The following is a 15,719-nucleotide window of genomic DNA, read 5'->3' as shown; positions in this document are numbered from 1 at the left end:
ATATGCTTCTAAACCCTTCCTATTCATAGACCCATCCAGATGCCTTTTAAATGTTGTAATTGTATCAGTTTCCACCATCCTTCTTCTGGCAGTGCATTCCATACATGCAGCGCCCTCTTTGTGAAAAAGTTGCTCCTTAGATCCCTTTTAAATTTTTCCCCTCTCACTCTAAATCTATGCACTCTAGTTCTGGACTACCCCACCCAGGGGCTATTCACCCAATCCATACTCTCATCATTGTCTCAACCTCTATAAGGTCACTCCTTACCTCTGATGCTCCAGGGAAAATAACACCAGTTTATTCAGCCTCTCCATATAGCTCAAACTCTTCAACCCTGGCACATCCATGTAAATCTTTTCTGAATTCTTTCATGTATCACAATATCCTTCCTGAAGCAGGGGGACCAAAAATGCACACCGTATTCCAAAAGTGGTTTAACTAATGTTCTGTAAAGTCACAGCATAATCTCCAACTCCTATACTCAATGCACTGACCAGTAAAGGCAATATACCAAACACTTTCTTCACTATCACGTTGACCTGGCACTCCACTTTCAAGGAGCTATGAACCTGCACTCCAAGGTCTCTTTGTTCAGCAACACGCTCCGGGACCTTATCATTGCGTGTATAAGTCCTGCCCTGATTTGCCTTTCCGAAATGCAGCACCTCACATTTATCTAAATTAAACTCCATCTGCCACTTCTTGGCCCATTGGCTCATCTGATCAAGGTTGTGTTGTAATCTGAGGTAACCCTCTTTGCTGTCCACCACACCTCCCAATTTTGGTGTCATCTGAAAACTTACTAACCATACCTCCTATGTTCACATCCAAATCATTTATATAAATGAAGAAAAGCAGTGGACCCAGCACCGATCCTTGTGTCATACTGCTTGTCACAGGCCTCCAGTCTGAAAAGCAACCCTCCACAACCACCCTGACTTTCATCTTTGAGCCAGTTCTGTATGCAAATGGCTATTTCTCCCTGTATTTCATCGGATCTAACCTTGCTAACTAGTTTACCATGTGGAATCTTGTCGAATGCCTTATGTTTCACAGAATCAGAGAATCCCCACAGTTTGGGAGCAGGTCATTCATCCCACTGAATCTACACTGACCCTCCAAAAGAACATCCCACCCAGATTCACACACCCCAACCCTATCCCTGTAAACCTGCATTTCCCATGACTAATCCACCCAGCCTGTACATCCCTGGACACCATGGGCAATTTAACATGACCAATCCATGTAACCTGCACATACTTGGTCTGAGAGAGTAACCCAGCACACTTGGAGGAAACTCACACAATCACGTGGAAATTGTGCAAACTCTACACAGACATTTGCCAGAAGGTCCCTGGCGCTGTTATGCAGTAGTCTAACCACTGTGCCACCATGCTGCTCCAAGACAAGATATATTTTCTTTAGTACCAAAAAAAAAGATTTAAAAATTTCTTTTACTCATGGCCAATTTCAGTATGTTAATCAACAAATACTCAAATAAATCAATAACAAATGCTTTAACCTGTATTTGCCATGAAAAATTGAATACAATTTTAAAATCAATTTTTAAAATAATGCAATTATACAGTTTTATATTTATTGCCAAGCTTTATCTTAGTAACAAGCTTAACTACAAAATTCACTCGAAATGACTATCCCCTTTTAAGAAATAAAAAGTAGTATGTTTATAGACAGTATGAGAATGCTTAATCTTTCCCAACTTGAAGTTAATATTAAAAATATTAAACAATTTTCATTCTTAGAAGCATAAACCTTTTGTGAACAAAATATACAGAAGTATCACAAACATAAATGATTGATGTTCAAGTCCCCAAAGTATATTTCTATAAATAAGTGAAAGAAAATGGAGAAATAAATGCAAATATGTTTTACATAATACAGGTATCAAACTAATCTTTTCAGAAATATCTTTTTTGTCTATTTGTTCATAATATGTCATCACCTAAATGTTCATATATTATATAAATGCCTCTAACCCCTGTGGCTAAATAAATTCAAACACAAATATGGAAAATCAGCTGCAGAAACAACATTCTCCAAGTTGCCACGAAAAAAAAACAAAAAACAAATCCCCTGAAAGCTGAGGTTTTCACTGGTACCAATATCAGGACACTCAGTAAAGAACAGGTTACCTAAAAGATGCATCTAAGTAACATAACCTTTTTTTCTCTTAGGAGGGACAATGTTTCAGATGGGTTGTGAAGAGGACAGAAAACAGTAAGAAACAAGTGCACCAGTCACCAAAAAGAAAAATCTAGCATTTTTACAATGTCACTCAAACAAAGAGCCTTACCATGAATGAAATACTGCTTTATGTGCAGTCATTTCATCAAAGCACCAAATTATTTATTTCATTATTTTGTATATCAAACCACTATCAAGTATTATATAAAACAAATAAGCAATGCCTCATTGGTAGAGGATTGTTGGTGTTAATATTTAAACACAGAAGGAAAATATAACGTAGTTGCCATGGCTCTTGAGCTGGTCAGATCAATGGCACCACAAACTAGGGCACGATTTTATAAGCCCTTACTGACAGGTTTGTAGCAGGAGAGGAAACCAAAGATTCCATGATTGGCCCTCACGCATGCCTCAAACCTGTCCACAATTTTACAGGTGGGACAGATTAGTTAAGATTCACCCATTCTCACTCCAAGTGGGCTTGCTTCCTGGTTCACCTCAATCTTCTGGCCCAAGGAGAAGTTCAGGGATATAAGGTTGACCTATAGGTCAGTCTGTCTGGGTCTTGAATTAAGGGGCTGTTTTAACATTGGATGCCCTAAAGATCTGTCTCCATGGATGCTTCATCCCCCAGCCAATCCATCAAGACCTCCCATCTCTCTTTTCCCCCTTACCTTGAACCAAACTTCACCTATTGCAATACTTGAGCACTTACCTTTATCTTAGAGTCCAGGAATTCACTGCCACTTTTATTGCTCCTTTGTAGCTTTCTCGAGAGCATAAATCATATAAATATTAAGAGCAAAGGTCAATTAATGCTCCTGTGGTCAGTGGAAAACTGTTTCCTCCCAATGCTTCAGGTCGTGGACCAGAAAACCCTTCCATTCCAAAAAACAACATCCCTTTGGAATTTAGTTTATCCTAGTGGTTGTACCCTATTCAGAGGGATAAATACATTTGTTCAGGATGCATATAAGGGATCTAGAACAGAATGTGTAGAAGACAAGATCTCAATGTGTTACTGGGAATGCTACGTAATTTGAAACGCAAAGTACTGGATGAAATATTAAACTGAGAATTTTGAATGCATTTTTACTGAAATTAATGGTCAACCTTAGAAGTGCGTTATCACATGGAAGCAGGAAGATTCATTCCAGTGAATACCACAGGGATTCTTTTGCTCAAATAAAAATGCTAACAAAACCTCTCTTATTGCCCATTCCTAATCTTCCTAAAGAAAGTGATAGGCCTTCTCCTTTAATCACTGCTTATGGTAATGGTGCTTCTATAATGACGTTAGGTGGGCTACTAAAAAGTTGGAATAATTCAGGTATTTTAGGGTGCTATGATTTCTGATCCCTAGCCAATGAGTTGGAGCAAACATGCCCACAATCCTGGCTGGATCGCTGGATCAATTTAACTGATCTCTGATGAAATCCCACTTTGGAAAATTGATCCATTTCATCTGATTGGCCAGTAAACTCTAGTACCAGTAGCACCAGGCAGGAACAGTGATAACTGCTGAAGCTAGAGCCAGCATCAAAGAAGAGCCCAAGCTCGGAGGTACATTTCAGTTTTGCCTTGGCAGAGGGGCAGCACAGTGGCTCAGTGGTTAGCACTGCTGCCACACAGCGCCAGGGACCTGGGTTTGATTCCAGTGTTGGGCGACTGTCTGTGTGGAGTTTGCACATTCTACCAGTGTCTGCACAGGTTTTCTCCGGGTGTTCTGGTTTCCTCCCACAATCCAAAGATGTGCAGGTCAGGTGAATTGGCCACACTAAATTGCCCATACTGTTCAGGGCAAAATGTAGGGTAATGGGTCTGGGTGGGATACTGTTCAGAGGGTCGGTGTGGACTTGTTGGGCCTGTTTCCACACTGTAGAGATTCTAATTCTAAAATTAGAAAAAAAACCTGGTAGGTCCTGGTGACATGAGTGGCAGCTTGATTTGAGAGGGCAGGGAAAGGGAAACGAGGCAAATATGACTTGGCACCACCTCTGGTGTCTCCAGAGATCCATGGAGGATGTACACCTGATTTCAACCTTCACAGTCAGGCTCTTCACAAGGTGTGGGCCTCAGCCTACATGGATAAAATATTGGTGGAGCTGGATAAAACACTGAAGTAGCTATTAGTGGACAAAAATGGCAGCAAGAGAGATTTAAAACTTCAATCGGTTCAGTCTTTATAAAGTTGTTTTTTTTTGTTCACTAGTTTGAGTTTTTCATTACTTAGATCAAGATTTGCATCTTCAGGGCACCTTTGGGCTTGTAGCATTTGGCAAACTAACAAACTAATTCAAAAAACTGTTCCAATACAAATTTAAGTAAAACTTGGCTGCTACAAGGTTTCTATGCATCATAACATGAAGCCAATATAAATATCCAAGACATTTACACCGGAGACAAAATGTTTCCTCCAAATCACACTAATATAATTCAGCTCCAGGCAATAGGAACATTATAATGCCGGTCATCCTCCGTCAGAAGAAGAACTTCATGCCATTCCCTATGGCAGCTTACAGGATAACAAGATTGAAATTCTTCAGTGCCATACTTATACAGTCTGAAGGTTCTGATTTTCAAATGGAATGTGAATCCAAGGAGAAACATTTCAATCTAGGAGAAGAAGAAAGAAATAAATAGACAGAAGAATTTCAATTTTCAGTCAGATTTATTTCAAATATAATTGATGTATTATCATACAATCAGATTTCCTGTCTGGCTCGTTTTCTCTCTTCACAAGAAAAGTGCCTCTACCCTCATCATAGCCAAACATCCACCTTTTAGCATTCTTTTCCTCTAAAGATGATCCATGAAGTTATCATTTCCAGAACCATGCACAGCTCTCTTTCACTATGCTGGAATCCATCCAGTTCTACTCCTCAGAATACTGAAGCAGCCCAATACCAAAGATCACAAGTTATATTCTGTGGATTATTAGCAAAGTGCATTTTGCTCTTCGATATCCACACATGTCGATCATGTCCTCTAATGCTTCTTCTCCACTCTCTAGCATGATGAGACTGGCCATGTTGGAATCCACTGTCACCTAACCAATCATAATCAGTACATCTTTAGCAATAGCCTCTGTTCCTGCCTTCTCAACTTTGCAGTAGTCCCTCAAGGATTCATACTTAGGTCTTTCTTCTTGTTGACATAATCTTTCTCCTTCTACATAACATTGCTTCACTTTTTGGGATGTCACCTGTCTCACTACCTAATGTTTGGTGACCTAGCATGTAACTAGGATGAGCAAAAGCAAATATTTTCTTCCACAGACAGCAAACAAGCTGGAATTGTAATGCTGTAAATGGAACCAGACATTCATATCAAAAAATCATACATCAACACGGAACAAAGAGATTATTCATTTAGTCCATTCAAACACACCAGCGTTCTGTATGCTAATACCTCCCTTGCATTGCTTATTTCTGTAAACATTTCACTTGATTATAAATCAGGTTAGTGGATTACCACAGTAAAAAGTGTGTCTCATGTGGGGGAAGTTAGAAATTGTATTATCCATAATCAATCACTGTGTTATGCATATTATACTATGGAAGAGTTAATTGTTATATGTGAGGAATGTAGTATTCATATTTGTATGTTATGGCTATTCCAAATACAGATTCATGATTTTGCAATCAGACAAATAAAGAACATTTCCAAACACCATAATCAGTACATACCTGCTCCAGCCCACTTGTGTCACCAACACAGTTGAGGTGGTTCAACATGAAACTTAAAGGATCAGGTGAAGAATCACGAGCAAAGAAAATAAAACAAAAGCTGGGAACATCTTTTCCATTTTTCATGTCGTCATAAAGCTGAACCACAACATACAACATAAGAAATTTCATGGCTTCAAATATCTTGTATTCATTCTCCTGGTCACTGAATAATTTCATACATATTTCTATTCTTTTCCCTTGGTCTTTAATTCCATGAATATTGATCCACTGGAACAAATAGAACATATTTTTAATCAGAATGCAAGAAACTGGTTTAACAGTTATCTACTCAATTGGCTAATTGTATACAGGCAAATAGCATGACAAAAGTAAAAGCCTACGGCTGGACATTAGAACTTCAAAACATAAGAGTTGATAGTGCTAAGGGTGAAAGTGTCCCCACTTTAAGTACATTTCCTTGACTGCTGTGTAGAGTAATACTTCCTACCTACCCCCATTAAAAAGACTAAGCCTTGAACTCAGCATAGCTGTATAGAGGTGACTATTTCTCAATCCAGCAAGTTGATATTCCAGAGCAAAATATCTCATTAATTAAGATTTCAGAAGATGATGATACAGCAGATACATTTTCAAAAAAGCTAGACACAAAGAAACCCAACAATAGACTATCTTGAACAGAGTTTGGCTAAACAATTTCCTATAAGGCGGCCAACTTGAAGAGAAAGAATTCCACTTCTGATTTGATTCAGGTGATGACTCCAGATCAGAAAAGAGAAACTCTGTTGCAAAAGAGGGTCAAGATATTAAAGAAAATGAAGGTGTACAAGTGCTTTTAATGGTTGTAGTTGTTTGCTTTAAATGATGACCAATTGAGAGAGTCATGGAGATGTATAGCACAGAAACAGTTCCTTCAGTCCAATGAGGGTTGTTATAGTGTTGCTTTCTCTATGTTACTTCTTAGACCCAATTCTGGATCAAGGTTCCTCAGTTTATTATGGTTCTATATGATTAAGCACCCAGGTAAAGAATGAACCAGCTCCCCTTCCTTATTTGCCTACCCTCTCCATTATAACGATGGTAATTAAAAAAAAAAGGTATGCACAACAATGGAATCCTTTCACTCAGACAAAAGGAGTTTGATTTAAAAGAGCCAATTTAACCAGATTTTCCTGAGTTAATATGGAAAATAAAGAACATGAAAGCATGGGAAGGGTTCAAGCATGAAGACCACTGGCAATCTGTGTTCTGTGGAAGGCAGGATGGGATAACCATAATGGAACACTCTTACACCAATTAGCAGAGTAAGGTTAAGGCTGAAAGGTCACCATGGCGTGATGAGATAACATAAGTAATAAAGCAAGTTTCTCTGTTAAATGTTATTATGACAGGATCGGGACCATAAATATTTGGGACATGACATTAAAATACCTTATTAATAGTTAGTATTCAACTTGAGACAGGAGACTATTGTATTAGATAGAATAGCTAAATATCTATCATGATAGGTTAGATTGCAATGGAAGATCTTTGTAGCAGAAAGTGACAATAAATATCTAATTCTGACATTAGGAAAATATTAAGTAGGGTCTGGAATGAATGACCATTGTAGCAGAGTTAGCAATAAATATCTAACCGTGACATTAGAATAACGTTAAGTAGAATGTACAACTAAAGAGATAATGGGAACTAACATCACTGGTTTATTGTGCAGCTAGAGTGAGGTACTTTGATTAATATAATTGAACATGCTGATAAGCTAACAGAAACACGATAAAAAAATAAATAAAAATCTACAGATCCTGAGGTTCGTGGGCATTCGAGAATTGCTTTCTCAGTGTCACGGTTTTTTGTTTGCAAATAAAAGACCTACTTCTTGAAGAACTCCCTGCGTCTCCTGGTGGTTCTCTATATTTTCTCCATAACATTAACAAATAAATGAGTTTATTAGTTACTAAATACGAGAAGTAATAACATGCATACATGCAGATTAAGAATAAGCAGAAACTCAAAATGAAAATGTAAAAGTTTTACAAAGTCTCTGAGTCATGCATGAATAATAGAGTAAAAAGGTGCAGACATTACAATGAATGTTATCAATAGTGTCAATGTTGGTGGTCTACTGGTTGTAGTAAGTTAAAAATTTAAACAAAGGTTAGTAGCTAATGGTCAGTCATCATTAGCTGATGCGTTCCCATGGCAATGCCTCTACCAGTGTCCAATCAATCAGCACTCTCCTCTCACAATATAAATGCTGTCTTCCCTTTACTCTGGTATTTGTTGCAAATTGTCCTTATGAATGCAATACAAAAGCTTCGAGAAAATGCATCTTTCTCAACAATCACTACTGCCAAATGATTATTTCACCGTTTGTTTTTGAAACCATTGCATTATTCTTAGAAAACATGTGAAGGATGTAGCCATTAAAGTGGAAATACTCTGGAACCATGATGACATGAATCTTGGAATGCTAACGGGAGGTCTGGATACAAAATAACACAAGCTCTGTTGAATATTTTGCAAACATCACTGGATATGGAAAATGTTCCAGATGACAGCAAGTTTGCCTCCTATGTGTCTTTTTTCACTTCTTAAACAAAGTAACCATAAAATCAGTCACTCAACATCAGTCGCAAAAAGAAAAATGCTGGAAATACTTAACTTCAGAAGGGCATGTGTGGGTTAATAAATTGGGCAGGCAGATCTCAAGACTAAATAAAATGTGACAAAATAAAATCTGGTTGGATGAATGAAGAAATAAACAATAAATGGTGAAACTTTAAAAAAGAAACATGGCAGAATAGACCACATGGTACACAGGGTAAAAACAATGACTGCAGATGCTGGAAACCAGATTCTGGATTAGTGGTGCTGGAAGAGCACAGCAGTTCAGGCAGCATCTAAGTAGCTTCAAAATCGACATTTCGGGCAAAAGTCTTTCATCAGGAATAAAGGCAGTGAGCCTGAAGCGTGTAGAGATAAGCTAGAGGAGGGTGGGGGTGGGGAGAGAGTAGCATAGAGTACAATGGGTGAGTGGGGGAGGAGATGAAGGTGATAGGTCAAGGAGGAGAGGGTGGAGTGGAAAGGTGGAAAAGAAGATAGGCAGGTAGGACAAGTCTGGACAAGTCATGGGGACAGTTACTGAGCTGGAAGTTTAGAACTAGGGTGAGGTGGGGGAAGGGGAAATGAGGAAACTGTTGAAGTCCACATTGATGCCCTGGGGTTGAAGAGTTCCGAGGCAGAAGATGAGGCATTCTTCCTCCAGGTGTCTGGTGGTGAGGGAGCGGCGGTGAAGGAGGCCCAGGACCTCCATGTCCTCGGCAGAGTGGGAGGGGGAGTTGAAATGTTGGGTCACGGGGCGGTGTGGTTGATTGGTGCGAGTGTCCCGGAGATGTTCCCTAAAGCGCTCTGCTAGGAGGCGCCCAGTCTCCCCAATGTAGAGGAGACCACATCGGGAGCAACAGATACAATAAATGATATTAGTGGATGTGCAAATAAAACTTTGATGGATGTGGAAGGCTCCTTTAGGGCCTTGGATAGAGGTGAGGGAGGAGTTGTGGGCGCAGGTTTTACAGTTCCTGCGGTGGCAGGGAAAAATGCCAGGATTGGAGGGTGGGTTGTTTGGGGGCGTGGACCTGACCAGGTAGTCGCGGAGGGAACGGTCTTTGCGGAAGGCGGAAAGGGGTGGGGAGGGAATTATATCCCTGGTAGTGGGGTCTGTTTGGAGGTGGCGGAAATGTCGGCGGATGATTTGGTTTATGCGAAGGTTGGTAGGGTGGAAGGTGAGCACCAGGGGCGTTCTGTCCTTGTTACGGTTGGAGGGGTGGGGTCTGAAGGCAGAGGTGCGGGACGTAGACGAGATGCGTTGGAGGGCATCTTTAACCACGTGGGAAGGGAAATTGCGGTCTCTAAAGAAGGAGGCCATCTGGTGTGTTCTGTGGTGGAATTGTCCTCCTGGGAGCAGATCCGGCGGAGGCAGAGGAATTGGGAATACGGGATGGCATTTTTGCAAGAGGTAGGGTGGGAAGAGGTGTAATCCAGGTAGCTGTGGGAGTCAGTGGGTTTGTAAAAAACGTCAGTGTCAAGTCGGTCGTCATTAATGGAAATGGAGAGGTCCAGGAAGGGGAGCGAGGTGTCAGAGATAGTCCAGGTAAATTTAAGGTCAGGGTGGAATGTGTTGGTGAAGTTGATGAATTGCTCAACCTCCTCGCGGGAGCACGAGGTGGCGCCAATGCAGTCATCAATGTAGCGGAGGAAGAGGTGGGCAGTGGTGCCGGTGTAATTACGGAAGATCAACTGTTCTACATAGCCAACAAAGAGACAGGCATAGCTGGGGCCCATACGTGTGCCCATGGCTACGCCTTTGAATCCTCCCGCTTCCTCCAGACCAAAGGGGAAATTGTTAAGGGTGAGGACCAGTTCGGCCAAATGAATGAGAGTGTCGGTGGAAGGGTACTGTTGGGGACGTCTGGAGAGGAAAAAACGGAGGGCTTGGGAGGCCCTGGTCATGGCGGATGGAGGTGTAGAGGGATTGCCACATTTACATCAATCCTAAATGTGATACTGTACTTTAATCATAATTAATAACAGTCAGGTAAGGTTTAATGTAAAACCTTGGTTGAAGGAAGAATAAACAAGTATAATGGAGATGAGGCTCTGTAATAGCAGTGAGGGAGAAAGCTTAAAAAAAAGGAGACAGCTAATGAGAAGTGAGAAAGTGATAAATAACATGAATCCAATAACAAGAGAATTTAAAGAGGAAGAAGTAATTATTTAAATAAACTGAAAATTAAACTGGGAACATGCACACAAAATACATAACAGAAATGAAATCAATACTATTCTGCATTCTATCTGGGAATTTAAAGAGTATTTCACTTAAATGTGCAGTATTTTGTTTCAACCTCTTGATAGCTTATGGTATTTTTTCAGGGAATACAGTGTTAAAAAGATGTAACCCTCTTTGGTCAGAGGAAGTAGACCCTTAGACTTAGTTTATGTAGGAGTACTTTTGAATGATAGCACTGTCTACAGAACTTTCCAACTGTTTCAGCACACTGTAACATTGTGCACAAAGTTCACTCACTGCTGTAAGTCTGACTGCCAGATTTGATTGCAAAATATCAGTGAATACAAGTCAAAATTTATTAATTGACAGCAAAACACTTTGGAACTCTTGATGATAAAAAGTACTCGTGTAATTTGTTCCAATCTTTAAGGACGTGATTCTCTACTTCTGGGTAATCTTCATTTCTACACAAATACTTTACCTGCACTTTAAGGAATTCCAGATATTTGCGTAATTTTCCAAATACATTATTCCCAGTGTATTTCTCAGGACCAAAACTGTACTGCTGTACCCAGTTGCAGCCTTGTGTAAACACTTTTTCAGGAATCTAGAAATGAAGTTAAACAAATAAAAAAATTCTCTCCATTATATTTCACACATCAATCAAATATGTTCAAATGGTGAATGAGTAAAGATTAAACTGAGTAATGATTGAGCCATGCAATTTTCAAAACAGTTGCACAGAAAAATTATTTGTTGTGCTTGTATCCCATCCATAATGGTTTGTTGGAGTGGGTCATTTAGCCTCTCCAGCCTGCTGTACCATTCAAATAGATCATGGCTAATCTTTCTCATCTCAACTCGATTTTCCTGTGCTGGTCAATTCTGCATACCACTTCATTTTTAAAATCAAATCTATTGACCTCTCTCAAATGATGACGGACTGGGTCTCCACAGCTCTCTGGGTAGAAAATTCCACAGATTCACCACTGAATAAAGAAATTCCTTGTTATTTCAGTCTTCATGGCCACTCTTTAGATCTTGTTCAAGCTGATTAATTTTGCTAAGTCAGTTCATAGCAGCATGGAAACAGACCCTTCAGCTCATCACGTCTATGCTGACCAACAAACACTTGGTCCATAGCCGGCTATGCCCTGGCATTTTAAGACCTCATTCAGATGCTTCTTAAATGTTATGACAGTACTTGCCTCCACTGCCCTCTCAGGCAGCACGTTTCATATATCTAACAACCTCTGGATGAAAATAAATTTTCTCAGATCTCCTCTGAACAACTTGCTTCTCAACTTAAATGTACATCTTCTGGTCTTAGACAGGTCTGCCCTGGGGGAAAAGAAATTCTCACAATCAATCCTGTCATAATTTTATATACCTCAATCAGACACCTTGTCAGCCTCCTCTGCGCCAAGGAAAACTAACCCAAATTAGTCAGTTTCTCCCCAAAACTAACACTTTCCATCCCTGGCAACATCTTGGCGAATCTCCCCTGCACCCTCTCCAGTGCAACCACATCCTTCTGTCAGTATAGTTTCCAGAACTCTGCACACAGGATTCATCTATGGTTAAACCAATGTTTTATAAAGTTGTAACAAGGCTCCTTGCTCCAATATTCTATACCCCAGCTAATGAGGGCAAACATCCCCTATGCCTTCTTCACCACCCTGAGCTGACACCTTCATGAATTTATAGATTTGTATACCAAGATCCCTTTGTCAGTACTCCATAGGACTCCATTCCTGAAGAAGGGCTGATGCCCGAAACGTTGATTCTCCTGTTCCTTGGATGCTGCCTGACCTGCTGTGCTTTTCCAGCAACACATTTTCAGCTCAGTACTCCATAGGAACCTACCATTCATTGTGTCTATCCTTCCCTTATTAGATCTCAAAAAAATGCTTTACCTCACACGGAGTGGAATTAAATTCCAACTGCCCAATTTATCAGTTAATTAATATCAGACTGTATCCTCTTCACTATCAACAACACCCACAATTTTCATGTCTTCTGCAAACTTACCAAGTAAACCTTCTACATTCACATCAAAGTTGTTAACATGCATAACAAACACCAAGGGTCCCAGTACTCATCCCTTTAGTACACGGCTGATCACGTTTCCAATTACAAAAACAATCTTCCATCATCACCTTTTGTCTCTGACATGCAAGTCAGTTTTGGATCCATTCATTAACTTGATATTAATCTGTTTCTCTGTCCACAAATGCTACCAGGTCTGCCAGTTTCTTCAGAATTTTGTATATTACCCCAAAACAACACATAGCTTTGTATAATGTTCAATAAACACATCAGCGATATTCCAAAACACATTGGCAGCAGCTAAGTTCCACTACCCAACATTTCCAACACCCCTTCTTAGAAATAATGATGAATGAGAGGGAAGAAGTAAAGACAGAACACAATTTTACAACAAAGGTATCATAGATCTGCTCTTGAACACAAAAATAAAATCTGCTTCAGAAGAAAATATGGTGTATTTCAAACAAAAGTGCCATTATTTCAGCAGGTCATTTTTCCAAAGGCTTACTGAAATGTAGCACTCTTTTTGTGAACATAAGATATGCAGTTGACAACCTTCATAGTTTTTACAGATTGCAGTGCAACACTTGTCTTCATCTCCTTGATAAAAATCAAGTTACCTTAGTTACATCCTGTTCTCTTATCCATGATGGAAGAGGTAAACCCTGGCTGAGAATCTGAAATAAAACTGCCCTCAATGCACAGTAGTTGTCTCCTCTAACTTTCCGTAAGTGTTTGATGTTGTGCACCAAATAAATGTCTTCGTAAGCCTAGAACACAGAAAGGTATTCATACAATAAACATTTCACATATCAGCATCAAGTTATGTCCAAAATAATTTCCCCAAAACCTTATCCAATCAGTTATAATCCATGCATTTTAAAAATATTTAGTATCAAGAGTCACCATCTTAAAGAGTAAATACAATATCTTGATTTAACAGTGTCACATTGTTGTACTTTTTTTAAACCATATTAAGGAATTTGAAAGTATATCTTACAAATTTCTAGATAAGTAGCAAGTTCTCGACCTTCCTTTGTTCTAGCCACGTTGCTTTAATGTGGCCATAAATCATTGCTCAACTAGATCGTATCTGATATTCATGTCAAAAGGTTTCTTCGCATGGAGCTGTCACACCACAATCGTTTCTAATCATTTCACTTCTAGATTTTACATACTTGTTAGTTTCATATTACCAAGACAATCACTAATGTTCAGTCTTAATGGTAGAAAGCAACTATTTTTCATAACAGCATTTTAAAACAGATATCAGATGAAATGACCAGATATTTTCTACTGGTGTATACTGTAAACAATGTAAATAACATTACAGAATAAGTTGTAAATCAGGGAGAGAGGAACCTAAGAAAATTAGTAATACCAAGGAAGTAGTACTTAGCAAACTGGTGGACCTGTGAACTGACATTCGCTTGATCATATGAGTGTCATCTGAGGATCTCAAAAGCTACTGGTGAGGTAGTTGATGCACTGATTTTAATTTTTCATAATTTCCTAGCTTTGGGAAGGTTTTGTTAGAATAGAAATAGTTAATGTAACTTTATTCAAAAAGAGAGGAGATAGAAAGGAAGAAACTACTGGACCGTTAACATTTATTAAATGCTAGATGGGGAAACGTTAGATGCAATTATATCAAAGTACTTATAAGTGTTCAAAGTAATTACGCAGAGTGAGCATGGGTTGTGAAAGAGGAATCACAATTTACTAATCAGTTATAGTTCTTTGAGAAAGAAAAGCAGAACCAGTGAATCTGCTGCGCTGAGATTTTATGAATGTATTTGGTAAGGTTATTACAGAAAGTAAAAGCTTACAGTATAGGTGGTAGCATGTTAGAAGATTGACTGGCTCACAGGAAATCAAGATTTTTTACTAGTTGGCAAGATGGTTCTATAACTGGCTTACAGAAATGATTCAGAGGAACGGACCGAAAGGTATGGTTGGTCCATCTGTATGTTGGAAAAAAATGTGCCTTTTTCAAGTTCAGAAGTAAATCATATGAATATTAATTGCTACAGATGACTTTGTAATTATGAAATAAGAACTGTACAACAGTCTTTCAGTTGTAATTATGTTGCAACAATCCATTTGTATTTGAAGTAACTATTTTCTGAACACAAACTGCACTGTTCCAAAACACTTTGACTGGGATTTTCTGAAGTGCAGACCCTGTAGGATCTTCATCATTGCAGACCCTGAAGGAATTGCCTGGAAAACTGAATTGAAGATTTCACTGGACAATTCCCCTATGTTTGGAATCCTCTGACAGCATTCATTTAATTCAGTGGATTTGGACAGTCCCAGTGAAGTTAAATAATTATTCATGAAAAATTAGACAATTAAATGTCTAGTCTAACTCCAGTGTAATTATTAAATTGAAGCCTCAACCACATTTCCTCCGTACCCCAAAACGATCCAAACCCTGACCTAGCACACCCTATCCGTCTGGGGCCTGAAACGCCCTGCTGCTGGAGTTAACAACCTCCTCTATCACTGGGACACAACAACTACCTTTCACTTCTACACGTTTACAATGTACATTATCGTTACCTTTCTCATTTGTTCAGCTTGGGCGGTACCTCCCTTCCATTCAATTCCTCCATATTCCAAAACGTCAGTTAAAGGACCAATTCCAATGTTCTCTGAACCAAATTAAGGGACAAAATATTAGTCCACTTATTAATTTTCACATAAATTAAGCAATGATTCAGAAAAATAAACACTTACTTCTGGTTTTTATCATAAATGGCCTGTATTGACAAAATAAAAAGGGGGAAAAATTAAGCTTTGTTAGTTGGTTACTCTTCAAAACAAAGTACATTAAAATACAGAACATTCACAATAATTTCAGAGACTAAGTCTGTACGTGCCAATTTTCTGAAGTTTTTCCTCAGTGGCTCGGCATGAATGAAGGGGGATTGTTAAATATCTATTATCCTTTCTCGCCCGTTCACTAATGCATAATGCATTG

At 39.1% G+C, this 15,719-nt stretch overlaps 1 protein-coding gene across 2 annotated transcripts in view; it reads right to left on the bottom strand.

Annotated features, from left to right (window-relative positions):
- Window positions 1-1,509: 1,509 nt before the first annotated feature.
- The window catches only part of LOC140480387 (inactive ubiquitin thioesterase OTULINL-like), a 66,900-nt gene continuing 52,690 nt past the window's right edge, over window positions 1,510-15,719 (bottom strand). For both annotated transcript variants that reach the window (XM_072575180.1, XM_072575179.1), the window contains exons 3-8: window positions 15,476-15,498; window positions 15,299-15,390; window positions 13,354-13,503; window positions 11,166-11,291; window positions 5,896-6,165; window positions 1,510-4,822 (exon numbers count right to left, since the gene is read on the bottom strand). In XM_072575180.1, coding sequence (XP_072431281.1) covers window positions 4,643-4,822; window positions 5,896-6,165; window positions 11,166-11,291; window positions 13,354-13,503; window positions 15,299-15,390; window positions 15,476-15,498 — 841 coding nt within the window. In that variant the 3' untranslated portion in view covers window positions 1,510-4,642. The remainder of the gene's footprint in view (window positions 4,823-5,895; window positions 6,166-11,165; window positions 11,292-13,353; window positions 13,504-15,298; window positions 15,391-15,475; window positions 15,499-15,719) is intronic.

Source organism: Chiloscyllium punctatum, chromosome 8 (genome assembly GCF_047496795.1).
Source record: "Chiloscyllium punctatum isolate Juve2018m chromosome 8, sChiPun1.3, whole genome shotgun sequence".
In the NCBI taxonomy this organism is placed as follows: Eukaryota; Metazoa; Chordata; class Chondrichthyes; order Orectolobiformes; family Hemiscylliidae; genus Chiloscyllium; species Chiloscyllium punctatum.
The sequence above is the reverse complement of the archived record's forward strand: the minus strand, read 5'-3'. Positions and strand labels throughout refer to the sequence as shown.